The sequence below is a fragment of the Nematostella vectensis genome, chromosome 9 (assembly GCF_932526225.1).
Source record: "Nematostella vectensis chromosome 9, jaNemVect1.1, whole genome shotgun sequence".
Taxonomy (NCBI): Eukaryota; Metazoa; Cnidaria; class Anthozoa; order Actiniaria; family Edwardsiidae; genus Nematostella; species Nematostella vectensis.
In genome coordinates this window covers 7,476,730-7,490,464 of record NC_064042.1, presented here as the reverse complement: position 1 = coordinate 7,490,464, position 13,735 = coordinate 7,476,730, and the positions used below count along the sequence as shown (strand labels likewise).

At 38.9% G+C, this 13,735-nt stretch overlaps 4 protein-coding genes across 4 annotated transcripts in view; 1 reads left to right on the top strand and 3 right to left on the bottom strand.

The window, feature by feature from the left end:
• The window catches only part of LOC5518154 (disks large homolog 1), a 29,127-nt gene extending 27,964 nt beyond the window's left edge, over positions 1-1,163 (bottom strand). The window contains exons 1-3 of the mRNA XM_001638073.3: positions 946-1,163; positions 714-845; positions 253-383 (exon numbers count right to left, since the gene is read on the bottom strand). Coding sequence (XP_001638123.3) covers positions 253-383; positions 714-845; positions 946-964 — 282 coding nt within the window. The 5' untranslated portion in view covers positions 965-1,163. The remainder of the gene's footprint in view (positions 1-252; positions 384-713; positions 846-945) is intronic.
• A 342-nt stretch (positions 1,164-1,505) lies between these two features.
• Positions 1,506-5,506, bottom strand: LOC116601906 (anaphase-promoting complex subunit 16). The gene is made up of 3 exons (XM_032362779.2): positions 5,358-5,506; positions 4,107-4,172; positions 1,506-3,230 (listed from the first exon to the last, which is right to left on the bottom strand). Exons 1-3 carry the CDS (start codon positions 5,458-5,460, stop codon positions 3,130-3,132), a joined length of 270 nt encoding a protein of 89 aa, XP_032218670.1. The 5' UTR covers positions 5,461-5,506; the 3' UTR covers positions 1,506-3,129.
• A 58-nt stretch (positions 5,507-5,564) lies between these two features.
• On the top strand, positions 5,565-10,269 carry LOC116601905. Its single transcript, XM_032362776.2, has 2 exons — positions 5,565-6,276; positions 8,683-10,269. Exons 1-2 carry the CDS (start codon positions 5,754-5,756, stop codon positions 9,441-9,443), a joined length of 1,284 nt encoding a protein of 427 aa, XP_032218667.1. The 5' UTR covers positions 5,565-5,753; the 3' UTR covers positions 9,444-10,269.
• On the bottom strand, positions 9,668-11,379 carry LOC5518206 (ras-related protein Rab-7L1). The gene has a single exon (XM_048733072.1). The coding sequence runs from the start codon at positions 11,307-11,309 to the stop codon at positions 10,593-10,595; it is 717 nt and encodes a 238-aa protein (XP_048589029.1). The 5' UTR covers positions 11,310-11,379; the 3' UTR covers positions 9,668-10,592.
• Positions 11,380-13,735: the final 2,356 nt, after the last annotated feature.

The following is a 13,735-nucleotide window of genomic DNA, read 5'->3' as shown; positions in this document are numbered from 1 at the left end:
GATTGACAACATAGGATTATTCGGATTTCATGCGGTTTTAGGCAAAAATTACATGTTGACGCAAAAGATAGAACGCTGTCGAATTTTAATCCGTATGGTCACAAAATTTGAAACGTTGAAAACCGCAATCATTGAACCGGAAAGAACGCTGATTGCAGCTACACGAATATCCAACGAAGTGAAACCGCCTCCTAAGCACTGTTTTGTTATGAATGCAAACAAAACAGAAATTCCTCGCTTCTCTGTACCAACCTTGGGTAGCGGAGTTGACTCCATCTCTGGCTGGTTTTCCCATTTCTCGACAGCTTCAATCGTCTCGTTTGCTTTTTGCTCTGGCGATTTAGACCCATCTAGTAAAGTAGCTTCATAAAATTCTTGAATATCTGTAAAATCGATCATTGCAATCATTTATTGTTAAGTGGACACGCTAAAATGAGCATGTTGTTAGTTGAAGTGTTAGAAACTATAAGCAAATTTCGTATCAGCACAAATTGTCGTTACCTAGTAGATCAGCTAAATTATGATGGGGCTAAAATTTGACTCGACAATCTGAGCTGATATACGACTAGCGATCCCCTATAATTGATATTAGTCTACGGTTCACACGAACAAAAGATTTATACGAGATTTAACGTGTACTATGTGGGAATTTAGCATTAATATTCCATGTATTTCCATTTGTTATTTCCGACTGCAGCACCGTAAACTCTCACCTAACAGAGCAAGAAATAGTCGACTTTGAAATATTCTGATGACTCGCTCGATTGCGGAGCGGAGAGCTTTATCTTGTGGCTTGTTCAGCTTTTCGTGGTAACTTTCTAGTAGCTGCAGGGCTCGGTCAGCATCTAGTTTATATATTAAAAAATAATAACGTTAGATTTGTGACCAGAAGCAAGGCCAAACTCAGGATGGGGAGCATAGCACCGCTTTGCATACTTCACCTACCTTCCTTTCTAACCGGCATTCTTCAGCTTGTCCTACCTAGGGATTCGCTCTAAAGACCTCATAGAACCAGTACAAAGAATAGGCTTTGTCTATGACCAATTTCAAGCAATTATTAAAGGACAGAGAGATTGAGATTTGGCTGAGTTTTCCCGATCGATACAAACTTAGTTCGGAGTCAATGTAATGAAGTCAAACATGAACGCCTTTTGCGTTCGAGAACATGTCACGTGATACAAATACACCAATCGTGTCACGAAATCTGCATCATCTGACCCAAATACACATTAACGATTGGTCAATCGCTATGCGAACGCTTTCCGATGGAACAAAATTCTTACTTTCTTTCACGGCTTACTTATTTAAAGGATGAACTTTTTGCAAAAAAACGTATAACTCAGATATCCGAACTGATTTTATTTTTGCAGAAATGAACTGAGAGTCCTTTTTAAAGAAAATCCTCATGGGAGGGGGTATTTTAATCATGAGGGCAGGAGATGGGGTTCTAACATTGCAAAAAAAAATCTCAGAATGTGGTTGGGGGAGAGAGCATTTAGCAATGCTTTTGTATGGCTTTTAACTTTATTATATGCAACATATGTGCTGTATTTACAGTTTATTAATATCACTTCACATCACACTTATCTAGTTGAAGGGGAGAGGGTGGGGGCATTCAATGACCTAGGCCCCACTGTGGCTGTGGAGGAAACTAACTCTAATCACGTCCTGAGATACTTTAGAGGTTATTCCCACATTTCCTACGTCTTAAGACTCGTTATCACAAAAGAAGATCGAGCCTATTTATTTTTTGTTCATTAACACTTTTTTCAGCTCTATTGTTTCAAGTTTGAATATTATAGAATGATGGAAGAATAAAAAAATTGTTGATGACTTTTTTTTAACTGGTGCTTGTACACCACACAAATTAGAAACTTAACAAATATTCACAAAATGTATTGAAATAAAGAAGCACGAAAGGTAAGAAATTGAAAATGTTCAAAAATTATTGTACACAAACTGTATCCATATTTACAATATTCACAAAAAACAATCCCAAAATATTTATTTTCAAGTATATGCCATGAGACACCAAAAACATTTCAAATGCCCGTCATGGTCATAAAAAAACCTCTTGATGATATTCTTTTTCTTTTCTCATTGCCACTGCTCTTTGGATCTACATATTCAGACCTTCTCTCTCATCGTGTGTGTTACTTAAGTAATGTCACCTCTACAGGGTCATACCAAGGATTTGTTGAGATTCAGTCACGTGACTTTTTTGTGTGCGTTCACTTCCGGTTTATGCGCAGTGGTCAAACAAACCAACATGGCCGCCGTTGTGCAAGCACACAATTTGATTCTCTCAGAGTATGCTGAAAGCTTAGAGCCAAATGTGAAGGAACAATACTGTAGAAAAAGTTGTATTGTGTCAAGGGATCGACCCCTACACATTAAAGAAGAAAGATTGTGCGATGGTTTTAGATAAATTCCCCAAAGTCAAGTTCCCTGATATCTCGAACTACCTCTTTGTCCAGACATCATTCTACACGGCCAAACAGATGAAAGCCTGGAAGAGTATGGAGGCATACAACTTTTTTGTCTGTGGTTGGTTGATGATCCTTCTATAAGAAATGACCAACTTTTTGGCAGCCTGCACACCCCCTATGTATGCACATGGTTGATGATCCTTCTATAAGAAATGACCAACTTTTTGGCAGCTTGCACACCCCCTATGTATGAACATGGTTGATGATCCTTCTATAAGAAATGACCAACTTTTTGGCAGCCTTCATACCCCCTATGTATGCACATGGTTGATGATCCTTCTATAAGAAATGACCAACTTTTTGGCAGCCTTCATACCCCCTATGTATGCACATGGTTGATGATCCTTCTATAAGAAATGACCAACTTTTTGGCAGCTTGCACACCCCCTATGTATGCACATGGTTGATGATCCTTCTATAAGAAATGACCAACTTTTTGGCAGCCTTCATACCCCCTATGTATGCACCTACTCTATGTAGAGAGAAGATATTGTCTACCACTTTCCTAAGTCACCCCTCTGAGGAGACGGTACACTTGTACGAATCTGATTTGCTTCACATTCCTAATCCACTTCCTTCTTCTTTATCCTTGTCATCCTCATGCTGTCCTTTATATACAAGGAGAATGCTATTCTTCTTCTCAGAATCTAATGATTTGCTCAATTGGTTTGTATTTCCACTCATCCTGACTGTTGTGATCAAGCTCCTTACGTAGCTTTGATAACCTTTGCTCATGCATTTCTGAGGAAAAGAAAACACACCAATTAGCAATAATGGTAGTAACATTAACAATAATTAAAGCAATAGTGTACTCGGCTCATCACTAGAAGAACAAGGACCCACTGACTCTATAAAACACTATTTACTGATCCAATACTATCTACTGATGCATGACAATTTTTTTTTCGTTTTGGATACTTAAAACTCATGTCATTTTCTAAACTGCTATCCTCTTTAAAAAAGAGGCTCGCAAATTAGTTCATTAACAACCAAAAACAAATTCATTGTCCTAAAGATCATCAATGTCACAGCCACTTTGGTTAATCAACATCTAATCAGGAAGAGATGCTATTTGTAGGTGTTACAAAGCCAAGGTGCATAATGCATGCATAACGGATCACAGTATTTGGCAAGTTTTATGTCACCTTTTGTAACAAACACAAATAGCATCGCCAAATTTTCTTTTTTCTGTCTTTATTTGTTGTTGCACCTAATTTTTTTTTTCTGTCTTTATTTGTTGTACCTAATTTACTTTTTTCTGTCTTTATTTGTTGTTGTACCTAATTTCCTTTTTTCTGTCTTTATTTGTTGTTGTACCTAATGTACTATTTTCTGTCTTTATTTGTTGTTGTACCTAACTTTCTTTTTTCTATCTTTATTTATTGTTGTACCTAATTTTCTTTTTTTCTGTCTTTATTTGTTGTTGTACCTAATTTTCTTTTTTCTGTCTTTATTTGTTGTTGTTCCTCATTTTCTTTTTTCCTGTCTTTATTTTTTGTGGTACCTAATTTTCTTTTTTTCTGTCTTTATTTGTTGTTGTGCCTAATTTTCTTTTTTCTGTCTTTATTTGTTGTTGTACTTGATTTCTATTTTTTCTGTCTTTATTTGTTGTTGTACCTTTGTCTAGTGATGTCAGGTTGTTGTCCACCTCAATTTCTACTTGCAACTTGTTCAATAGAGCCTCTAAACAAATAATAACAATGAAGAGTGCATGTCATAGTTAAGCACAATTAGAGGCTCAAGGAGAAATGATAAACAAAAATTTAACACAATAGACACAAATCCGAATGAATCAATGAACATTTAACCATTGATCAAATTTAATAAACTGTAAAATGCTCAACTCATGATGGGCTTGGGATACCTGTGGTGGTAGTTACACGTTATGAAACACTATGCCAAATATTGGGATAAGGGTTGTTAGTATGCATGTTACATGGCATATGGCGAAGAGAGAGAGTTTTAATTGGATACACAAATAAAACTGGTACAATTTAAGACCATGGGAGTTAGGATAAACCCTAATCTTATATGTAAAAAAATTGAACCTGAATAGAATAGTTCCTAACATAAGCACGAAATGTCTCATGATTCAGAGAAATTATTTTGTTGTATCTTGTTATATTTTTATTTATATTGTTTCAAAACCCTAGCGATTAATGTTTTTAACTCTCAAAACATTTGACACAGCTTGTGTACTTATTGCCTCCAGTAAATAAAATAGGGAGGGAGTGAAACTAGGCTAGATTTCATTATTCCAAACCATGCTTAGTTATGCTAATGTTTTGATGGTGGGAGACATGATTGATGAGTTGACAGACACTCTTTTCTGGGTAAGATTCAAATACATGAATGTATGAGCAGGTTTTAGAACAGACATTGACTCTGTCCTTATTTTTAGGTGAAACATAAATCCAAATTTAGGTTTGTGCATACCCAGGCCGGTAACCCATACAAAGATTAGGCCATTCCAGCTATAAGCTTGCCCGTGCATTACCATAGAAACCTACCTCGACAATCAGAATGCAGCGGCGCCTTTTAAAGCACGCAATAAACGAAGCCACAATGCATGACAGTAGTTGAGGTAGGTTTCCTTGTTGAATGTGTGCATGCTGTAATGGCCTATTTAGAATATCTTTTACAGCAACATTTTACGGAATTCGCTGACTTATGAGGTAAGAGATATTTCACAATAAAGGTTGTAATGAAAACATTATTCACAGAGTTTCTTTAATTTATTTTTATTCGTGATTCACTGACATTGTCAGTCACAAAGTATCCTATCTTAGCTACCGTGCGCAGACAACTTGTATGGGGTGATACTATAATGTAAAACTTGATTTTAAAACACAAAGTGAGATGACTAACCGGTAGTTTTATCCGTAGCGTTCTCTTCCTCTGTCATCGGTGACTGGAAGAGAGCTTTTCTCAAACCATCACCAGCAGCAACTTTCTTCTTTGCCGCCGCCATTTTTAAAACTATACAGCACAAGGAGCATGCGCTTTACTGTTATCCGCGGAGTACAGTAACGCAGGCTCGCTAATATCGCTTAGACCGCATGCGCAGAGCATACACCCGCTGATATCTTGCAGGCGCAATGGCGCCATCTCCAAAGAAATAACTGTGTGTGGTTGTTTCAGAGTGTTCATCAATTTTGCTCGTCGAATACTAGATTATTTTACTGTCCAAGTAGGGTGCATATTATATTGTATTGTGGTTCTGGTCTTATCAAGTGAGTGTGTGTGGTAGGAATCGGAGACTCGATGAGTTCTGTGCTGCAGTTTGTTTGCGGAGCGGCTGTAGGGGTCGGCTTGTTCGTCGCCGCATCCCGCTTGCGGCACGGATTTTTATCAGGCAATTTTAACAATCCCACGCCAGGCGTTGAAGTGATTACTCCTGAGCGACGTGCAACTACACAGGAAAGAGCTCGCTCAATACGAAGTGCTGTTACCCCTGTCAGGACAAACGGCGACATCGGAGCAAATTCGACCGAACCCGATCAACCCGATGATAAAACGCAAAATGTCTTGAACGTTCTATACTGCATTGCTGAGGATCAGGCGATCAAAGAAGGCTACATTCACCGCGGTATTACTTGTAATACCTGTCAGGCTAGCCCAATATGCGGTGTGCGGTACAAATGTGGAAACTGTGTAGATTATGACATTTGCGAGAGGTGTGAAAGTCAAGACAGGCATAACAGAACGCACGCATTTATCAAAATTCGTATTCCTATACCACCTCTCGCGAACCCTAGAACACCATGCCTTCCATCACTTTACCCAGGTAAGTTGAACTGCCTTGACTTTCTATGAGTAATATTTTTTTTATCTGTTATTCCGGAATAGGAACGGCTTGGTTGGAAAAATGTGAAGGTTGCCATTTTCCATCCCATCATCATCATGGGAATTGTCACCCTTGGAGTTGGAGTTCCTGTAAATGTTTGGTAAATGGATTGAATTAAATGTATTTTTGTCAGGCCCCCCTTACGTTTTTAGGACACGTAATTTCAGACAAAGGGTCAAGGCTAGAGCACCAGTTAATGTAACAGAGCTACGTGGATTCTTAGGCTTAGTTCAGTATGTAGGCAGGTATCTCCCAGATTTAGCAACACTTTCCTCACCTTTAAGGGAACTTCCTAGGAAGTCAGTGACCTTTGAGTGGACCCCCAGACAAGAAGATAGTTTTCAGGCTATCAAGCGTGTGATAAGTGCCAGCGAGACCTTAGCTTATTTTGATAGGTAGGCAGAAACTCTCGTAGTGCCGGATGCTAGTCCTGTAGGGCTTGGGGCAGTTTTGATACAGAAGCAGGGAGGAACTGAAAAGGTAGTTGCTTATGGACACCGTAGTTTGTCAGATGTGGAGAATAAATATTCACAGACGGAGAGAGAAGCTTTGGCTTTAGTGTGGGCGTGTGAGCATCGACACCTAGATTAGAAAGGTGGAGTTTACGATTAGCACCTTATAAGTTATAGGCCAGGCGAGTCTAATATTGCATACCCGATGTCTAGGTTGAGCTGCAGAGGTAATGTAGAGTTTCCTGTAGGAGATGATACTAGGGAGTATATTTCTATGATTGTTCAGGAGGCAGTGCCGGAAGCTATGTCATGGCAGGAAATCAAGGCCAGTTCAGATGAATGTGAGGTTGTACAAGTAGTCAAGGAAGCAATTAGGACAGGAATATGGGAGAAATGTTCAACAAGCATCAAAGCAGTCAAATCAGAACTCAGTGAGAGTGATGGTGTAATCGTGAGAGGGAAAAGGATATTCATTCCATCAAGTTTACAAGATAGAGTTTTAAGGCTAGCTCATGAGGGACACCAGGGTATTGTCAAGTGTAAACAACGTCTAAGAAGCACAGTGTGGTGGGTAGGCATTGATAAGGACGTAGGGAAACTGTGTAAATCATGTGAGTCATGCCAGCTAGTGTCTAGTTACGACAGACCAGTTCCCATAGCAACAACAAAGATGCCAAAATCACCCTGGAAGTTTTGTAGTACAGACTTGCTAGGCCCACTTCCAGATGGTCGTTACGTTATAGTGATAATTGATTACTTCAGTAGGTACTTTGAGGCAGCATTGCTCAGATCTACTAAGACAGGGGCAGTCATAGATTTTCTGGATGCCATTTTTACGAGATTTGGTTACCCAGAAGCCCTCAGGTCAGACAACAGGCCACAGTTCACTTCGGTAGAGTTTGAGGCATACCTTAAAAGCAATGGCGTCAAGTGGGTGTCAACTACTCTGTTGTGGCCACAGGCAAATGGTCTTGTAGAGAGGACTAACAGAACCATAGAGAAGATACTTTAAATAGCCACAGTAGAGAAAAAAGGATCTCCAGAAAGAGTTTAGGAAGTTCCTAGTAGCATACATGTCAACTCCGCATACAAGTACTGGGTGTACTCCCTTTTCTCTGATGTGCGGAAGAGAAATGAGGAATAAGCTACCACAGTTAGATTATTCAGCTGCTGCCATTCCAGAAGTGGCAAGAGAAAGAGATATGGAGTATAAGCTAAAGATGAAAGACTATGCAGACAAGAAGGCGGCAGATAGCAACATTCAGGAAGGAGATATAGTAGTAATGCGGAATGAGACAAAAGGTAAATTATAACCAAATTTCTGACCAGAAAAGTACAAGGTAATCAACCTTAATGGTCCAGACATGATAGTGCAATCAAAGGAGAATGGAAGTTCTGTTAGGGCGGAATGTTCAGTTCGCGCAGAAAGTACAAGTAGCAGAACCCGATACTGAAGTAGAAGTTTCAGAGCCTGAACCGGAAACAGAGCATACAGGACCAGATGCGGTTACTATGGCGACCGAAACTTCAGCACCTGAAGTCAGACGGAGCGGACGAGTGCGGAACCCACCAGCCAAGTTTGCTGACTACCTTGTCAACCATTAGGGGTCGTTCTCGCAGTTTGTTTAGGTTTTTATCTAAAAGGGGAGGGATGTAGTGTATTAGCACACTTTACTTAAGTATCATATAACAGAGATGACGTTATTGATAATAATTATTTGTAATACCATATATGGTCATGGCGTATGCCATAAGTTGTAAATACTGTGATTAAATATCATTCTATATTCGCAAACCAAAGCGTGCAGTTGTGTTAACAGACTCCAATGAATATATAGCGAAAGACACTAAGAAAGTTACCAGCCGTTTATAATCTTTGCATATTTTTTTCCAGGAAATAAATCTCACCCATGCCAACTTTCTTGGGAGGAAACTCGACGACTTCAAGACAAGAGTCATTTTGACCAAGTTGAAATAGAAGCTCTTATAGAACAGTTCAAGACACTTGCTACAGAAGATTTGGGTATCACAAGAGAAGTGTTTGATCAATGCCTGGGGCCTTTAGGCCAGCAAAGCAACCTAGTAATGGAGCAGATGTTTAAGTTCTATGATAGTAATGGTGATAATATCATAGACTTGGAAGAATTTATTCAAGCACTGTCTATCCTTGTAAAAGGGAGCCAGGAAGAGAAAATACCCCATGCATTCAAAGGGTATGACACAGAGAAGAAAGGGTACATAACCAAGGAGAACCTAAGGCAAATGTTCAAGGCTTATTTTAATGTGAGTTTAGAGTTGGTACGAGATGTTGTCCGGTCTTGTGAGGAAGAGATGATGGCAGCATTTGATGATGCTGGTGACAAACCTGTGTCTGCAGTGTTCAATGCGCCTATCCCTAGTGACACTGAACCATCAACCTCAGGAAAACCCAATATGCATTTTCACCACCCTGGCTCAGGTAGAAGAGAGGAGGATGGGACATGGCCTGTCATGGAAGCGATGTCACAGGATGCTATAGATGAAATGGTAGAGCATGTGTTTGCCTATGCTGATGCAGATAAGAATGGCGAGATCTCATATGAGGAGTTTAAAGTTTGGGCCACATGCGACAGTACCCTCTTGGCATGGTTTGAAGCATTAGGGACCGTTTTTTAGTGTTATGTAATGTGTTACTTATTGGCATTAGGGCTGAAGCACAGTGACGCCTCTCTTGGCGGTCTTTCACTAACTTAGGCACCCCAGGTCAGCCCTATCTATAACAGCTAAGCCTGAAACATTCTTTGCCTAGTTGTTCTGGGCATCTAGGCTTTTGCTCCCCTAATGGGGTCCACCAAGTCGATGTTTGAGGGATCCTTTCCTGCTCTAAAAACATGGCCAAGTCACTTTAGAAAACAGCATTTTATTTTCTTGCATGATGTTGTTTGAGCCCTTGTTGTCATACAGTTCAGAAAAGGCCAGAAAATGTGGCGTATCTTCCTCAGGCACCTGGTGTGGAAGACATTGGTGTTATCCAAGTCTGCATTAACAATGTGCCAACACTCAGCACTATAGAGGAGCACCAAATTCACATTACTGTTACACAGTCTACAGAGGGTCTTAAATGCAGGCCATATATGGTCATATATTTTACTTACAAATAAGAATAATAATGAAAGAACTAATGATAAACCAAAGAATCTACACAACAGCTCATACTAATACAGATAAGGAATTTTCTTTTACTCTATATATTTATAATTGTTTGATGTGCTAGATATATGTAACATTGACAAACTAGATTTGTAGTGTGTTGTGTGAAGGACTAATATTATTTATATCAAAGCAAATTGTGAGGTGAAAAGTACAGTAGAACCATAAACCATGCTTGCATATCAGACACTATTCATGTCAGGGTGACACACTGTGTCTATAAAAGACACTGTTTGCAACACTACACATTCCTTGTATATAAAATTGGTTTAATATATAATGGTGAAGAGCATTTGGTCCCAACTAGGCTTGTTTTTCGTGAGCTCTACTTTATAGCAACAATTCAGAAAAAGAGAAAACCTTTTCAGCAGTCTGCTGATAGGAGTCAAGTGATGGTATATAACGTCTGTAAATACAACAGGGATGGATTCCTAGGTTCCATTTTGGTAACGAGTTCTGCTTATTAATCCCAGTCACTTTGATTAATTTATTGACTTGTCTAAACAACTGCCATCCTCGGAAACCCAGGGTTATTTTCCTCTAACCTTTCACTCTAGGAAAATACTCCTGGGTTCCCAAGGATGAACAACTTCTTATTCCTGCACATTATATAAACTATATAAACCTGTCTGGCTCTTCTGGAAAGTTCTCTAATGGATCCTTTTGGTCCATCACTGGTTTGTATGGAACTGACCCCTCCTTGCCATCTTCCATAAGATGCTTCACAAGGTACTCCATAGGTTTTTTAACATTGATATCTTCTTTGACGGACATCTCAGTCCAGCATAGGAATGAATGTTCCTTGCAGAGTTTGTCGATAATCTCCTTGTCAACAGGTCTATCTGGGAGATCACTTTTATTGCCAACCAATATACAAGGGACTGGTTTTCCACTGTGAAGCTTGTACTTGCTATCAAGGTCTTTTTTCCACTTAATGGCGCCGTCCAATGTAGTTTGGCGTTCTAAATCGAACAAGACAACACACGCATCAGCCCCCTTGTAGTACACTCTGGTCATGGAACTAAATCTCTCTTGACCTGCTATAAGCCATATCTGAAGCCTGATAGTAGTATTTTGTGCCCATTGAATAGTCTTGAGTGCAAAATCAACCCCTATTGTCGGCTTGTATAACGGATGCCATATGTTGTTCACATAGCGTTTAACAAACGATTGCTTCCCGGTAAGTATGTCACCGACAACCAGTACTTTGAAATTCCTCGTGTATTGATTGAGCATTTGCAGAGGCACGGCCTTTTTTTCAGACATCTTTGGAGTAATGATGCCCCAACGTTTTACACAGAAGAGCGGAAGCGGAAAAACATTCTTAGACATTGAATAACACAGGGAGTCCAAACTCGCTTTTACCAGAAATAGAGTTGAGTCGAGAAAAAAAAAAGCGAGACCGGCCAACGGATGATAAATCGCAATCGCCTGGTTTTCTTTTTTTTTATATATATATAGGGGTGGGGGCTCATAGAATACGGGGGTTATTGTGCTAGGGAATAAAATTATTGTTTAATTCCGGACGATTACGTAACAAATCTCCGATGATTTTTAACGGAAAACGCGAAAAATATTTCAAAATATTGAAACAGTGTTTCTATTGGAAGTTTCTTTTAAGTTGTGATTGATAATTAAGAACGGATGGCCTGCTATATATCTCGGATTGAAATAGATTCTTTTGTCTTTTAACGGTTGAGGTTTCCGTCGGACCTCCGGAAGTAAACTGATGACAATGCGGCTTTAAATTAAACACGAACGCGAGTCTTTTATCAGTGCAACGGCCATTTGCAATGGTGGCGAAATCCTTTTTGAGACCGAAGCACTCTGTTCAACATAGAGCTTTCTACAGGAGACGAAGGTCGACTTAAGAGAATTAAGGATCAACAACAAGATTGCAAATCCCGTCTTGGTTCATCAAAGGAAACCTCAACGACACAGAACGCCAATTTGATCGAAGCACTACTCGCGACGAACATCGAGCAATAAACAACTGATATGTACTTATAACTTACTTATTCACGCTGAAGTTCCTTCCTCAACTCTTCAGTCCTATCATATAGCTTTCGATTAAATCCCAGGAAGCCAGTCCAATGAATTTATATATTCACTCAGTCTATTTTTTTAGTAAAAAACGAAAGTGTTCGTTTTGTAGTCTTTTCTGACCCGCAAAGCATTGCATTTTGTAGAGAGGGCCATTCTGTCAGCGTGCAGATGCAATGTGTTTGCGGTGACTCCATGTAGTGGATAAACTCACTATGTCATCTGGAAGTGTGGTGAAATACTAAGTCAAAATTAGGTAAGATGTTTGTGTATCTTTCTTCATTAGTTTGAAATGTCATGTATAAAGACTACAATAGAATCATTATATTGTCTACTGTTCAGAATGATGCTTCATGGCCTAAAATCAACTGATCACAGAGACAATATGCTGGTATTTGTGATGCAGCCCTGATATGATGTGAAGATATTTGGATAGACATAAAAAATTAAATTAAAATGCCCCTCTTTGAATCATCGCCCACGCCTCACCCGAACAATGTTCTAGTGTCCTGTGTAGGATTTTGAACAAGCAATACTACAACATTTGTTGACTTGTTATGTTTTATACAGTAGCTTTGCATATACATGTCTTTGGCAGGGTGTGTGTACATCATCTTTATTATTAGACATAAATCTTCTGCTTTTTGCATGATATCTATGTCAGGGCACACCCCTTGACAATTCATGGCTATGTGCTCCAGAAATCTAAATTTGAAAAAGACAGCAAGCCATGTTAGGACATACTATCAAATGATAGCCCCTCTCCATATGCACAGGTTCCTAAAATGTGTATCTTTATTTTTATAAAATATTTTTCATCGTAATGCATTACAACACATCTCGGTTAATATATATGTTGAATATATTTAATTGGTGTGTTATTTCTGTGTAGTTCATGACACATCTTTCCTATACAACTATTTTGTGTAACTATTCAATAACAAAGGCAACCTAAATTTTCCTAACAATGCAGTCTATTTTCCCATCATTGTGAAAACATTCAAAACAGATAAAACAAACAATCTATACAACAAGAGTTTTCTGATTCCTATATTTTGAGAAAAGGGAACAGGCCCCCATACCCCTAACTCTCCCATGCTTCGATTTGGGAGTTGCATCCAATATTAGGAAAATGCAGATATTAAAATAAAGATGATTTGATGCATCCTTGAAAATACAAACTTACACTCCCATGGCTCTCATAATCTGGATTAGCCTTCACATCTTACTTCCCCCTTGAGACTGCCTCCAGTAGAATACCAATTGATGACTAAGACATATTTTGTAATGCACTGTCATCAGTGTTGGCTCATATATGATACAATGTGAGGATGACTATAGGCATGCTGCCTAATCAACTCAAACAACAAGTAGTTTTTATTAATGTTTTCATGCTTTATTTTACACTAAATTACACTTTATATTTTGGGAAAATCTTCAGGTACAGTGCTTACATACTTACTCCCTTAATGATATTGTAAACTGCATAGATCAGTCTGTGCATGTAAAGCACACTTGATCAAGCCTAATCCAGGTATTCACAATAAACAAATATTAACATTGTACTGGTAGTGGAGAGCTGGTAGTAGTAAAAGATCCATTGGAACTTTGGCTTCAAACTTTGTGCACTTGGATAGGTCTGTGATTGAAATGTAAATAGGTCAAAGGTAAAGTGACAAAAAGGAAGAAAAGCAATTATTATATTCGCTTTATTT

What these genes read in the sequence shown, in the direction of transcription:
- LOC5518206 (XM_048733072.1), bottom strand. Translation starts at nt 11,309, where the DNA reads ATGTCTAAGAATGTTTTTCCGCTTCCGCTCTTCTGTGTAAAACGTTGG.
- LOC116601905 (XM_032362776.2), top strand. Translation starts at nt 5,754, where the DNA reads ATGAGTTCTGTGCTGCAGTTTGTTTGCGGAGCGGCTGTAGGGGTCGGC. An exon ending in CCTTCCATCACTTTACCCAG is followed by an intron (nt 6,277 to 8,682) that starts GTAAGTTGAACT and finishes ATTTTTTTCCAG; the next exon opens with GAAATAAATCTCACCCATGC.
- LOC116601906 (XM_032362779.2), bottom strand. Translation starts at nt 5,460, where the DNA reads ATGGCGGCGGCAAAGAAGAAAGTTGCTGCTGGTGATGGTTTGAGAAAA. An exon ending in CGCTACGGATAAAACTACCG is followed by an intron (nt 4,173 to 5,357) that starts GTTAGTCATCTC and finishes TTATTTGTTTAG; the next exon opens with AGGCTCTATTGAACAAGTTG. An exon ending in CCTGACATCACTAGACAAAG is followed by an intron (nt 3,231 to 4,106) that starts GTACAACAACAA and finishes TCTTTTCCTCAG; the next exon opens with AAATGCATGAGCAAAGGTTA.